Source organism: Aquarana catesbeiana, linkage group LG05, assembly GCF_042186555.1.
Source record: "Aquarana catesbeiana isolate 2022-GZ linkage group LG05, ASM4218655v1, whole genome shotgun sequence".
In the NCBI taxonomy this organism is placed as follows: domain Eukaryota; kingdom Metazoa; phylum Chordata; class Amphibia; order Anura; family Ranidae; genus Aquarana; species Aquarana catesbeiana.
This window is the reverse complement of record NC_133328.1, coordinates 413,770,477-413,785,164: the sequence shown is the minus strand read 5'-3', so window position 1 is coordinate 413,785,164 and position 14,688 is coordinate 413,770,477. Positions and strand designations below refer to the sequence as shown.

At 41.6% G+C, this 14,688-nt stretch overlaps 1 protein-coding gene across 1 annotated transcript in view; it reads right to left on the bottom strand.

Moving 5' to 3' along the window:
* Window positions 1–14,688, bottom strand: part of SCGN (secretagogin, EF-hand calcium binding protein) — a 130,264-nt gene that overhangs the window by 56,900 nt on the left and 58,676 nt on the right. Inside the window, exon 6 of the mRNA XM_073631178.1 lies at window positions 188–265. Coding sequence (XP_073487279.1) covers window positions 188–265 — 78 coding nt within the window. The remainder of the gene's footprint in view (window positions 1–187; window positions 266–14,688) is intronic.

The window sequence follows — 14,688 nt, the reverse complement described above, 5'->3', positions numbered from 1 at the left end:
GCATTGAGTATATCTGCATGTACTGTATACCCAAAGCAGCTTTTTTTTAACTGACTGATTCTCTTTGTAACCAAGTAGAAAGGCAGACACATGCAAGCCTTGTCTGTGAGTGATTTTTACTTTGAACATACACAAATAAAGAAAACTATATCTCTACGAAGCTGAAAATAACTGTATTGCAACTTACCATAGTATCGGTGTACTCATCCAGTTTGTCAGGAGTTACACATTTTTTGTGTTGTGAAAAAAGATCCTGTAGGAAATTCTATGGTAAAAAGAAGAATTAGAATTTCCTTTTTAGTATTCTAGGTTTCAAAACTTTTCAAAATGTTAACTTGCATATCACAAATGGTGCATTTTTATATTTTCATATGAAATGTAAGAACATAACTTAGCTTTAAAGAGATGTATGGTGTTGAACAGGTTATAAAATATTCTGTAACTGTAACAAGCTACTATAGACATGTAAGGTTAAGGTGGATTAAGGTGACTGAGTTACCCATGTAGCTATAAATACTGGTTATTGTTCTCGGCACTCCTTAGATATTGTTCATCCTGCATCCAAGCATAATCTATTTTTTTTTTAAAGGCATACCTGGTGTGGGAGAGAAAATAAAGACTACCTGTTGATAATACTTTATTTTAAATTAAGAACAATACATTGGTGATCAAATTGGGAAGGCTAACACTTGTACACTTATTGTGAATGGGTAAGAGTTCTTTTTTGTTTTCAAAAAGCTTTTATTAGGTAATAAAAGGGAACATAGGTAAATAAAGACAATCAGAACAATAGGCGTAAAGAATACAGGTAGCACATATCATTCATAAAGTCGGGTACAGAAAACAATACCATCATGGTAGATATGCCTATTAAAATAATTGAGGGAGTCTGGATGTCTTATCTTAACAGAACAAAGAAAAATACAGTGAGAGACAAAAAGAAAAGAAAACAAAAATTATAATAAAAATAATATACAAAATAAAACGGTCAGACTTGGAGTCTAAATAAGAACCAAGGATTCCATTTAGCATCATAATGAGGGATAGAGTCATGTGGGGTATGATAAATCTTGTCTGCAAGCATCATGTGATCAGTTCTTGCAACTACTTTTGTGAATGGAACTGAAGGTGTCTTCCAATGTAGAGCAATTGCCCAGTGCATAGCGATACAGATTGAGTGAATGAATTTAACCAAGGGTTTGGAAGAGTCTGGAGGGGATTGAAATAAAATACAGTGTTGGTAAGTCAAACCAATGGGTTTACCTGCTAACTTATCTATCAATTTCAAAATTTCATGCCAAGTGGGCTGTAATTTTCCGCATTCCCAAAAGATATGAAAAAAGGAACCTTGTTGGGAACAACCCCTAAAACATAGGTGGGAGGACTGTGGATAAATTTTGTGCAGGCGCATTGGGGTGTAGTACCAACGAGTCACCAATTTGATGGCGGTCTCTCGTACCATTATGGACTTGGTACACCCGCGCAAATTTTGCCAGCAGTTTGCCCAGTCCAGATCACCATCTTCAAGACCAAGTTCCCGTTCCCACTGTGTTCTATACTTTAAGGCGGGGTTTTCTGTAGTTGCTTCTAAGTGTTTATAGACCACTGAAATGATTCCCTTTTGACGAGGGGATGTGTGGCATAGGTCTTCGTATAGCGTTGTAGAGTTCGAGACAGGACCCGGATAGTGCTGTTGGAAAAAGTGTCGAATTTGCAAAAAGTGGTAAAATTCCCCAGCCGGGATATGATAGGTCGTTTGTAAATGTGAAAACGAGGTGAGTTTTGAGTGCAGAACTTATCTAACGTAGTTAGATTTAAATCAATCCAAAGTTGGAAGGAAGAGGGTCTATCATAAGCCGAGGGGAATCTAGAGTCTCCCAGAAATGAGGCACCTAGGGGTGGTAATGATATAAGGTTATATGTCTTCTTGTATTGATCCCAGAGCTGTAACTCTGCTTGAGTAATCAAGTTCTTAGAGCCCAGGTCCGTTCTAATAGAGTTATTAGACCACATCAGACCCGGGAGATATTGGGGTGTGATAGAATCTCGTTCAAATTGGACCCAGGGGACTCTGGAGTTTTTAATGTTCCATTGGGCCTGTTGCGTATATCTGTTGGCTAAATAGTAGAACCAGATCTGAGGGACACCCAAACCACCCCTCTTAGAGGAGCGGTACAAAACTTCCTTGGCAAATCGTGGGGTCTGTCTCGCCAAATAAATCTATTAAATAGTGTCTGGATAATATGTAGGTAATTTTTAGAGAGTCTGAGTGGAAGGGATCTAAAAAGGTAAAGTAGTTTAGGGAGTATTGTCATCTTGAGTGCAGTGACTCTACCTAGAAACAAAATGTGCAGGTGTGACCATAGTTTGAGGATTCCTTTCAGTTTAGATATCATCGGGGGGAAATTAACATCAAAGAGTTTGCAGAAATCTCCGGTCAGGTTAATACCTAGGTACGAGATGTGTGATTCAGCCCATGTAAAGGAATAAGATAATTTGAGGTGGTGTAATTCCTCAGGTGAAAAACCCACCGGCAGGGCCACCGATTTCGCCATATTGATCGAGAGGCCAGGGATCTCCGCAAACTTCAATAGGATCTGAAGTAAGTTTGGTAGGGAAATTAAGGGGTTAGTGAGAAACATCAGAACATCGTCTGCGTACATCCCAAATTTGTACTCCGAGTGGCCCTTAGAATAGCCTGAGATATCCGGGTTTTGAAGTATGGCTATTGCAAGGGGCTCGAACGCTAAGGTGAAGATCAAAGGGGACAGAGGGCACCCTTGTCTGGTGCCCCTGCCCAGGCTGAAGAATCCCGAGCAACAGCCCGGGAGTTTGATCCTCGCCTTAGGGCTACGATAAAGGGCCAGGAAAGCCTGTAGAAATTCTCCACGGAAACCCATACGTTGTAGGAGAGAGGTGATATAGGTCCATGAGACACTATCAAATGCCTTTTGTATATCTAAGCCAAGAGCTTCCGTGAGAACAAGTTGGCATCCTGTATTATATTAGTTGCTAGGCATATGTTGTCAGTAATGAATCTGTGGGGTATGAAACCTGACTGGTAGGGGGATATAAGGGAGGGAATTATACTTGCAAGTCTGTAAGCCAGGATTCTGCTAAATATTTTTAGATCAATATTTATGACAGATATGGGTCTGTAATTTTGGGGCAGTGTATGATTTTTATTCAGTTTCGGTATTAAGGACATATTGGCTAATAACATCTCTTCAGGAAAACTACCGCTCTGCAATACCCAATTGAAGAGATGTACCAATCTGATAGTAAGGGGGGCAGAAAATTTCTTGTAGTATAAAGAAGAAAATCCGTCAGGACCAGGGGCGGATCCTGATTTTAAAGATTTTATTACGTTCATGACCTCCGTAGGTGTGATGGGCGTATTCAGCTTTTCTAGTTGTGTGGGGGTAAGGCACGGTATGGGGATATTTTGAAACCAGGCTTCCTCAGAATGTGAGGGTCTTAGTTGGGATGGTGCTAGCAAGGACGAGTAAAATTGTTCAAATATTTTAAGGACCTCCTGGGGATGAGAAGTAATATGACCAGGGGGAGTCACTAGTCTATAAACATGGGGAGGGCGGGTGGAGTGATTCAGTTTTCGAGCAAAAAGAGTAGAAGAGGTGCCCTCGTGGAGCAAAAATTTGGCTTTAGACCATCGAAGAGCCTTTTCCACTTTCCTTGTCAAGATGGAGTCTAATTCTAGTCTCTTTTGGTCAATCACCCGTCTGGTAGATTCTAAATGTAGGGAGTTAGTATCCTTATAAAGATTATCCAGTTCTTTTGTGAAGACTAAAATTTTATGTCTGTCATTCCTATTCCGGACCGAGGCTATACCGATTAGTTTGCCCCTTAAAACCGCCTTATGTGCAGTCCAGACCGTGGAGGGGGGAGTTTCCGGTATGGCATTGATGTTAAAATATTCTTCTATAGCTTGTGCTACCTCAGTTTCCACAGCCAAATCTGAAAGGAGTGCCTCATTTAACCTCCATGAGTGAGTGATGGGGCTAGTCTAATAAACTTAGTAGTAAAAGCAGTTGCATGATGGTCCGACCAGGTACAGGGATGAATACTAGCATCTGTGGCATTAGCAAGAATAATGGGAGTAGTATAAATGTAATCCAATCTCACATAACTATTATGGGGATGGGAGTAAAAGGTATACTCCCTAGCACCAATGTTATGTGCTCTCCAGGAGTCCACCAGCTGATGTTCCAGTAGACCACTGGAGAGCGATCGAGGAAAGGATTTAGAGGAAGGAGCCATGGTGGATCTATCTAGATTGGGGTTGGCCACCATATTAAAATCCCCACCTATTATCATATGTGAGGAATGATAAAGAGATAGGCGGTCAAAGAAGGATTTAAAAAAAGAGGCTGGGGAATGATTCGGGGCGTAAATACTAGCAATTGTCAGTTCTCTATTGTGAATAAGCCCCTTAGATAATAACATACCTACTATCCTTATCTTTATAAACTTGTTTTACTTCCATAGGGAAGGTGGAGTGCAGGAGTATGGTGGCGCCCCTGCTTTTCAATTGGTGCAAAGAATAAAAAGCTTGAGGGAAATTGATGTGGAAGAATTTGGGATGTGAGGAGTGAGCAAAATGCGTCTCTTGTAAGAGGAGAATTTTTGCACCCAGCTGCTTATAAAAGGTAAAGGCTTTACGCCTCTTAACTGGGGAGTTAAACCCCTTCACATTATGTGATATACAGTTAATCACCATAGGGAGTGTTGTAGAATACTATAGACTGGGTAAAATTTAGTATCCAGGAATTGAGGGTAGCAAACCCTTTGCACTCCAAAACTAATACAGGGGGCCGCCAGACTCATGCACTGAAGATCAAGAAAAATTAACATATACCAGATAAAGACCACTTTAGATAAAATGGACATCGACTTGTAATAACAAAGCTTCTGCAAAGAATAGATGCTCAAATAGTAAGGAGGCTGACCAAAATATGAAAAAGAAAAAAAAAAAAGGAGGAAAAAAAAAGAAAAAAACAAGTCTAATAACTATGCAAAAGTCATCGTAACCTAAAACTGGATCAGGTAAAAGAAATAAACCTGACAAGAAGAAACACAACTCACGAGACTGCTAGGTTTTAAACCCAGCCGATCCGTAGCTCCGTTCTATGACGAACAGAGAAGAGCTTGCCTGAAGTAATGACGAAACAAAAAATGTAAAATGAGACTGAAATAGGGAAAAAAAATAAAGAAAAAGTCAAAGTCTGCGAGGCTACGGCTGGGTGGGGTGAACATGTCGCGGCTCCAAGGGACCAACATCTGAGCTAATGAAACATGGAACGAGGTGCAGGTTGCTGCAAAACTTGGTAGAGTCGTAAATGCCGAGATGATCATCGAAAAAGATCCTCATTTCTATCCCCGACGTCGTATCGAATCCTTTGTCTGTCTCTTCTGGTTGGAGGAGGGTGCCAAATCGGTGAGGGTCTGGGTGTAGAAGACCTCCTGGCCTTCTAGGAGCGATGTGGCAGAATACGTGGTACCGTTGTGGGGAATCACCAGCTTGAAGGGAAAGCCCCATCTGTATCGAATGTGAGCGGATTGAAGAGCTGTAGTGACCTCTCTCATTCCCCGCCTCCTGTCCAGGGTAGCAGGGGAAATGTCTGGGTATATTTGGATGGTATGATCATCAAGCAGGATACGTTGCTTATTGCGTGCTGCTCTGAGGATATCCTCCTTGATCAGAAAATCCTTCATACATAGAACTACATCTCTAGGGGGTTTATCATCTGGTGGTTTCGGTCTGAGGGCTCTATGTATGCGGTCGGATTTGAAGGCCGCCAGCGTCTGGGAGAAGGGATTTAAATAGACGGATCACTGTTGGAATGAGGTCTGTCACCGATTCCGGGATACCTCGTAGGCGCAAATTGTTGCGTCGGTTTCGGTTGTTGAGGTCCTCTATTTGAGATTGAATCAGAGAGAAGGCTGAGGCCGGGGATTCATGTTCTCTGGTGAGGTCACTGTATGCCAACGCCAGCTCATCATGCTTGGTTTCCAGCCTTTCCGTTCTGGAGCCCAAGGCTGCAATCTCCTGAGAGAGAGTATGGGAGGTTTTATGCAGCTCTGTCTGGAACTTAGAAGCCAGCCTGGAGTACATAGCTTCCAGGCTAGTTTCCAAGTCAGTTTTAGTGAGAGTGGCTGTGTACTCACGATTAGTGTCCAGTTCAGCTGCTTATTCAGGCAAGTATCCTGGCGAGGAAGCAAGAGACGGAGGCTTACTTCTCCCTGCGGCGCCATTTTGAGACGTGCTGCCGAGTTCCCGTGTGCGGAGGAAATAGTGTGTCAGGGTGTGCTGAGACAATCCTCGGGGTTTCTTCTTTCTCGCAGGCATGCACCACATCTGGGGGGCTCGAGGGGTGATAAAATCGCTGTGAAGATAGGTGAGTATAACCCTCTAGAAGCCGTTATAGTCCCGGGCTGGACAGAGCTACACCATTAGATGTCCATCACGCTCGGCGCCGCGCATGCGCCCCTGGGTAAGGGTTCTAACTGACCTATTTATCAATATATAGGGACTGAAACCTACCTTCTCCAGCTGTTGTATACAACCCCCCCCCCCCAAATCTTAATGCCAACATTCCCTGCTGAGTATTTTCCCTGCTGAGTATTTAGATATTTCAGATTGCCCATTGCTCATCAGCAAAAGCACCCTTTCATGGAGAAAGGCGCTGCAACCTTTATAAAGTGTTGCATTCTTGCCTTAGGCCTTAGATCTGTGTTGATGTATCACACTTATCTCTGTTCTTCATCTTTTTTGATCTGTGCAACACTAACATGCTGCACCTTGTCAGTTTTTCATAATCTTTTTTTTTTTTTTTTGGGGGGGGGGTGCACTTCCTTATCCATCATGCTCACCTTTGCCTCACTTATCTTATTGTAGACTTTCACCTTTTTGAGTCCTTTGCTGTGTCCTGGCCCTGGGCCTGCTCCTCTATCAGCTTCTAGACAGAGCTTACCCTGTTGGATTTACTCTGTGGTGATTCTATATATTTACCATGCTTGGGTTTGTTATGCATGGGTTTTATTTGCACTTCATCTCATATGTAAGTATGTCCTTCATGCAGATTCATGGCATACCAATTATGTAATTACTATATATATTTATATATCTTCTGTTTATGACATGGTGTTCCCACAGATACCAAAAATATATGGCTGTCTCCTGATGAAGCAGACGCTGCTCCACGAAATGCATAGAGATTACAGTCCGAAGATGCATCAATTCAATTGTTTTTCATAATATTATATATATGTATTTGTCAGGAGTATGTGTACATTGTGCTTGCTTTTATGACACGTGTAATGTTTACTTTGCTCGATTTTAAAATTTATATGTAATAAATTGTATATTTTCTTATTACACTGGTATTTACTTTATTTGGCACAACTCTTAAAAGTCCCATGGGCAAACAATTGTTCTCTGTTCATACCTTTATAAAGTTATTATTGTAACTTAAAATTTTTACTTGTTTGTGCAGAAAGAAAGTTTCTAGACACTATTTTTTTTAGTAAGGCTTTTCATCAAAAAGATAGACCTGTTTTGATGTACAGGAGGGACCAAGTGCATGCTTTGGAACTTAAGTTGCTAATTTCATATAAGGGCTTTTTTTTTACTTCAGGGCCCCCAAGGAGCTTCACAATGTATGAAACAAAATGTTCTGACACTTGCTATAGATGCCTATATTATATGGCAGCCTGTGGTTTAGTACATTTATACTTCAATCCATTTATTGAGTTTTGCATTGATACAAAGGAAGGAAAGAATCAGTTTACAACACCTAAAGTTCTCGTAAAAAAAAGTACTGTATAAGTAAAAGTAATAAAACTGCCACTGTCAATACAACAATCAGGCTCATTACAGATATTAGTATTCTCTGACCATTCAGATCCAAGAGAATAAGTAAAAGGCTGAGCTGACTACCATCCAGATCACCAGATTACTTTCAGGGAATAGAGCTTTCTGCATGACAGGGAATACAAAAACTGGTTCTCAAACATTACCAGCAAACAAGAGGAATCGTAGATTAGTCATTTGAAAGGCACAATTATCTTAGATCACAAATATTCTTTTTTTTTCTAATATAAAGTTTATTCAACTCCAAACAGGGGTGAGGGCCCCAAGGTACAAATTTTGGCAAGAATACAAATCAAGATACACTGACATTTACAGAAATAAAGAGCTATCTCTACATAAACACCTTGCATAGGTAACCATAAGTTACGAAATTAGCAATAATATCTGATGAGGTATACTGTCGTGGTAATCAATGTTTGTAATCAGAATCCTGCTATTAGGGTGATCCTCACCTACTTTTTCCACTATTCATAAAAATTTAAAAAAAACAAAAAATATAATGAATTAATAGAGGGGAAAGAAAAGGGAGATTAGTGATAAGAAAAAGGAAGAGGGGGAAGGGAGGAAGGGGGGAAGGAACGGGGGGGAGGGTATGGGCAAAGGTATGGGCAAAGAAGACACGGCGGTAGCTAAGCTAGCAAGCCTGCTGTAATACAGTGAGTGTGTCGCTCTAGTGATTACCCGGAAATGAATTAGGAGCCTAATAGTCGCTGCCCCTCATCTGAATAAATAAACAGATTCCAAATATCCCGTCTTCTTATAGGCCTCTTGTTTATGTTGTGCTGTAAAGATCAGGTCTTCCATTCTTTTAATTTCTTCAACTCTCCTTAGCCATAATGATATGGCTGGTGGGGAGCCTTGTTTCCACATTATGGGAATACATACCTTTGCTGCATTAAGTAAATGGCGTATCAAGGACTTTTTGTATGACTTGATGGGAATCGAGGAAAGGTGTAATAACCAAAATGCAGTGTCATCCGGGAGAACATAGTCGGTGAACTTTTGGGTGATCCGTCTAACTTCATCCCAGAATTCCTTCAGCTTGGGACATGACCAAAAGATATGAATCAGGGTTCCCTCTCCCTCCATGCATCGCCAGCACTGCCCGGAGGTAGACGGAAAACATTTTTTAAGTCTAGAGGGAGTCAGATACCAGCAGGAAAGTAGTTTGAAATTGGTTTCTTGTAGTTTAGTGCAGAGCGAGGACTTGAGGGAAAGGGAAACGATTCGTTGTCTCTGTGTAGGTGAAAATGTACAGTGTAGGTCTTTCTCCCAACTGGTCAAACAGTGTAATTGTGGTTGTGTTGTAGGTGAGATTAACACTGAATATGTTTGGGACAGAATGTGGGCTAACGGAGTATCCTCCGCACATAGGGACTCAAACGGTGTTTGTTCCCTTGCGAAGTCCTGCGGGTCAGGAAGGGAGTGAAGAAAATTATGTAATTGTATAGCTTTCCAGAAGGGAAGGTGGTAGTTCCCTGCTGGGTTACATAAGTCTGAGATGGATGGCCATTTCCCTGCAAGAACAAACCGAGCTGCATGATCCCTGCCTGATTCTCTGAGAGAGATAAATTCTGTCGGGCACAGTCCTGGGCCAAATTTAGGATTACCCAGTATGGGAAGGAGAGGAGAATTTTTCGACGTGAGAGATGTTTGGAAAGCAACTTGGGAGCTATTCTTCAGAGTGGTACCAATGAGTGGGTGAGATTTCAGTCTATGTGGGAGGTCACTATAGCACCACAGTGCACCCCCCCAATGGGATATGAGATTGTGATTGTTCGAGCTGCACCCAGAGTTTTGATTATTTATTTCTTCTCCAATCTAGAATACGTCCCAGATGTGATGCTAGATAATATGTTCGTATGTCGGGTAGTGCTAGTCCTCCGTATTGTTTGGGAAGGATCATCTGTGTCCGTCGCAGGCGGGGTCTTTTATGTGCCCACACAAATATGGTGAACAGCGCGTGGACCTGTTTGAAAAAAAGGGGTGGGATGTGTATAGGAAGGGCTTGGATGAGGTAAATGAATTTCGTTAGTATACTCATTTTTAGGAGGTTGCACCTCCCGAACCAGGAATGGTAACCTGTATGCCATTTGTCTAATAGTGCACGGGCCTTTGTCAGTAAGGGAGGAAAATTTAGTTCGAACGTTCGTGTGATATCAGGAGGAATTTTCGTACCTAGGTATTTTAGTGCAGTCTCAGTCCACCTAAAGTGGAAACTGGATTGAAATTCAAGTAGGGTATGGGATGGAATCGCGATGCCCATCGCCTCGGACTTAGCAAAATTAATCTTCAAATGGGAAATCGCCCCAAAGATTTTAAATTCTTGCATGAGGTTTGGGAGAGAAATTCTTGGGTTTGTCAAGGAGAATTAGTTGTCATCCGCGTAAGCTGATATTTTACAGTGGGTGCTACCTATACAGAGACCTGCGATATCCGGACTTGCTCTGACCGTACATAGAAAGGGTTCTAGGGAGAGGGCGAAGAGAAGGGGAGATAGAGGGCATCCCTGTCTTGTTCCGTTTCTAATGGTGAAGGGGCTGGAGAGTACCCCATTGACTTTCACCTGGGCTGATGGATTTGAATATATGCTGCCAATCCATTTCATCATCTTGTCTCCTAGGCCTATATGACGGAGAGCTGAGAACATGTAATCCCAATTCTCCCTGTCAAAGGCCTTTTCGGCGTCTGTGCTAAGAAATACGCTAGGGATCTTATTGGCCTTTGCTACTTGGATAAGATTGAGGACCTTAATAGTATTGTCCCTTGCTTCTCTGGAGGGAATAAACCCGACTTGGTCTAAATTAATTAGGGAATGGAGGCGTTGAGCTAACCTGGATGCAATGATTTTTGAGAATAATTTGAAGTCCACATTCAATAGGGATATGGGTCTATAGCTGCCACAGAGACCTGGGTCTTTCCCCTCCTTGTGTATTAAGGAGATGTGGGCTTTAAGCATTTCCCTGGGGAAATTCGCAGTAGCTCCTAGTGCGTTAAAGAATGTCACCAAACATGAAACTAAAATCGATAGGAAAGTCTTATAATATTGAACCGTGTAACTGTCTGGACCTGGTGCTTTACCTATCTTCATGGAATTCACTGCTGCTTGCAGCTCTTCCAGTATGATCGGTTCGTCTAGAAGTAATTGAGTTTCTGTCGGAAGTGATGGTATTTGGGAGTCTAAAATGTACTGGTCAATGTTTGTCTGAGTGGAAGGGGAGCTGGGTAGGTTGTACAGATCTAGGTAAAAGGACTCAAACCCCTTCGATATATGTGTCGGAAGGTGGCTCTCTGACCGTCTGGAGTGGTGATCTGTGGTATGTACGAGGAGGTTTTATTCTCTTTGACTGACTTAGCCAAAAGTTTCCCACACTTATCTCCTGACTCGTAAGACAGCTTACGACAAAATTGTAGAGCAGCCTTTGCTTTATAGTGTAAAAGGTCTATAATTTGAGAGCGGATAGTCCTCAACTTCATCTCAATATCCTGGGTAGGAGAATGTTTATGTTGTGTTTCAATTTTGGCCAAGTCAGCAAGCAGTCTGGTGAGTTGTACATTTCTGTCTTTTTTAATCTTTGTCCCATGTTTAATGAGAATCCCACGAAGGACGCATTTATGAGCTTCCCACAAAATTCCAGGATCACAGCCCTGTGTGTCATTCTCTCTAAAATAGAAGTCTAATTCTTTGGTCACATCTGCTAGAACCTCAGGTATTTGTAGTAGGCTTTCATTCAAGCGCCAAAATAATGACCTAGGTGAGGGTCTCTCCGTGAGTGTATATGTGAGATGTACAGGAGCATGGTCTGACCATGTGATCATACCCTTTCCTGTGAAGCTTACTAAGTGTAGCTGGTCATGAGGTATCAAGAAAAGATTGATCCTGGAGTATACCTTGTGTGGGGATGAGTAAAAGGAATAGTCTCTCTCCCCTGAGTGTTGGAGTCTCCAGATATCAATCAGGTGAGCCTTGTGTAGGGTTTGCACTATTCGTTTGCGACGTGATTGTGGATAGGAGGAATTACCTGAAGAGGTATCCACTGAAGGGACCAGTGGCCACAAATATTCTTTAATATTGTACCAGTGGACACTTACTAAGGTAAGGATAGATAAGACAGAGAGAAAAAAGCAGTAAAATTGTCATGATAGGTAAGGAGGTCTCCTCCCAGGTCCCATCAGTCAGGAGAAATACTGTATATTTGACCCAGAGGTCCCAAGTCAAATTTTGTTTTGTTGTTCTGGAGAATACATATGAGTTTGTTGTTGACCATAATCTTTTTCAATTTTTGTTTGACATAATCCATGTGCACCATGGTCTGTTTCCAGCACCTTGCGATTACAGCCGCTAAGATTATATATGAGATTAGCCGTCTAGTCCATTTGAGGGATGGCTACGTCCAATTTCTGAAATAAGGCCACTTCTGGGGAAGTATTTATTACTGTCACCAACCAAATAAGTGTAAACATTTTTAAATCTGGTGACTTTGGGACATTGCCAACAAACATGGTGCATAGTGCCCTGTTGGTCCCATTGTCTATAAAAAGCTGGAGACATAGATGGATGCATGCAAGCAATTCTAGTCGGCACTAAGTACCATTGCAGAAGAGTTTTATACTTAGATTTTATCAGAATTGTATTGATAGCAATTTTAGAGAGATTGTTAGCAATATCCTGCCACTCCAGTAACCTTTAAATTTTAGTGTACGAGTGAAAGTGTCAGCATATTTAAATGTTGGGGTACCACATCCAAAAATCTATATAAAAACTATAAATAAACTGAGGAAAAAGGAATTTCTCGGTACCCCCCATGGATGACTTTACGACATTGACAATATGATAGATATCAATGTTGTAAAGTCATCCATAGGGGATGCCGAAAAAGTAATTTTTTTCCACAGTTTATTTATAGTTTTTGCAACCTTTAAATCTTGTTCTCATAGCTTCATATAGAAAAGTTTACAATTTGGATCTATTAGTAGGTTGTATACTATGGAGATTTGTCCTCCATTAAACAAGCAGAGCTTAGTTCAGATATACAGCATAATTTGGGTACATTGACAGGAGGTTATGTGGAGAAGAGAGGGGCCTTCTGGCTCTCCCTGCCTGTTCCATATAAACAATGAAAACGACAAAGCAGGGCATAGAATAGGAGGGCACAGACTGGTAGGGATCCACATTAATGTGCCAACAGAGCAGGGAGAGCTTCAACTGATACTGTAAGGGATTAGCTCAGTAGGGGGTTTGTGCATGACTCCCTGGATGAGTCATGGCACGGTGAAAAGGCACAGCAAGACAGCTGGATCTTGGTGAAACACACATGTGGTTTATTTAAGGGTCTTTATTCACAAAGTGCAATTATCAAAACAGTAAAATGAAACAAAAACAGAAAATAAACTATTGTCATGTTGGGCGTATAACTACAAACACAAGTGTACCTAACTACTTGCCCTGGTACAGCCCACTGCTGCTCAGACACTTGACTGTCACACAGAATAAAGCAGAGTCACACAGTCCTAATCTCACCATACAAGCAAATGGCTGCTCTCCAGTCTGTCCTGCACAGAATTCTGGTTCCAGGGTGGAGCATCTTCCCCAAGCAGCCTGGGAGTTTTATAGAGGCCAGAGCACTCAACCTGCTCCAGCTGAGCTTGTTAACCCCTCATTGAGCCAAACAGTCTCACTACACAGCACAAAAAGAAAAACAATTTGTATACAGCATGAATCTGGGACAAATGGACACAGTCCATAGTGTTTCCTGGCTTCCTGTAACATACCCCCACTCTTGTTTCAACCTTAGGGTTGGGAAACAGGTTTCCAGGCATGCATGCACTCGGGACAAAGAATCTGCATTCCCCATTCTAACAATGGGTCAGTGTTTCACTGTAAAACTAAATTCTTGAAGGGCCAGGAACACAAATATGTGCTTTGTGATTTTTGAGGGACAAAAATATTTTCTTTTAGATGATCTAGCAGTGACTACCATTACTTACAGTCATTCAATGGGGGAATGTATGGAGGAATGTGTGATGGGCATTAAGCGTGTATAGGCAACGTTGTCTATTTTAATGAATTGTTGGTGGTATTTCCTTGATGAATTTTGTTTGATCAGTGTTTAAGTGATTTGCATAATAAAACTTTATATTTTTGCTTAATTGCCTGTTCCTCCCCGAAGAATTGCTTTTTTGGAATCGATTTGTCAGTTCCTATTTCTTGTTTTAAGGGCCACAAACTGCCTATTCACCCTCCTAGTGGTCTCTTTGTTTTGTGCCATCCACTTTAATAGAATATGATCTGTTATCAGATCAAACTGTCTACCCAAGTGATGATACCAGAGAGAATCTGAAGACCATTTTATCTCTAAACATTCTTTCTCAATGGTGGCATAGTTTTCTTCATGGGCTTCAATTTCCAGCTGAGGTAAATGACAGGGTATTCTTCCCCCTTGAAAAGCTAAGACAACACATCTCCTAACCTAACATCTGATGAATCCGTCTGGACCACAAAGTCCCTTGAGAAGTCAGGAGAGTACAATGCTGGCCAAGGATTCCCTATCCTTCCATGGTTTTAACAAATTCACATTATATACCTGCTTAGGTTTCTCTGTTCCTGGTTGGCTAATTTTATATCTCACGTCACCTATTTTTCCTAACACTTCATAGGGGCTCTACCATTTGGCTAGGAATTTACTTTTGACCGTGGGGACCAACACCAACACCCTATCACCAGGTGACAAAGAACTGACCCGGGCCCAACAATTGTAAATCCTCTGCTGAGCCAACTGGGCTTGAGCCAAATGTTC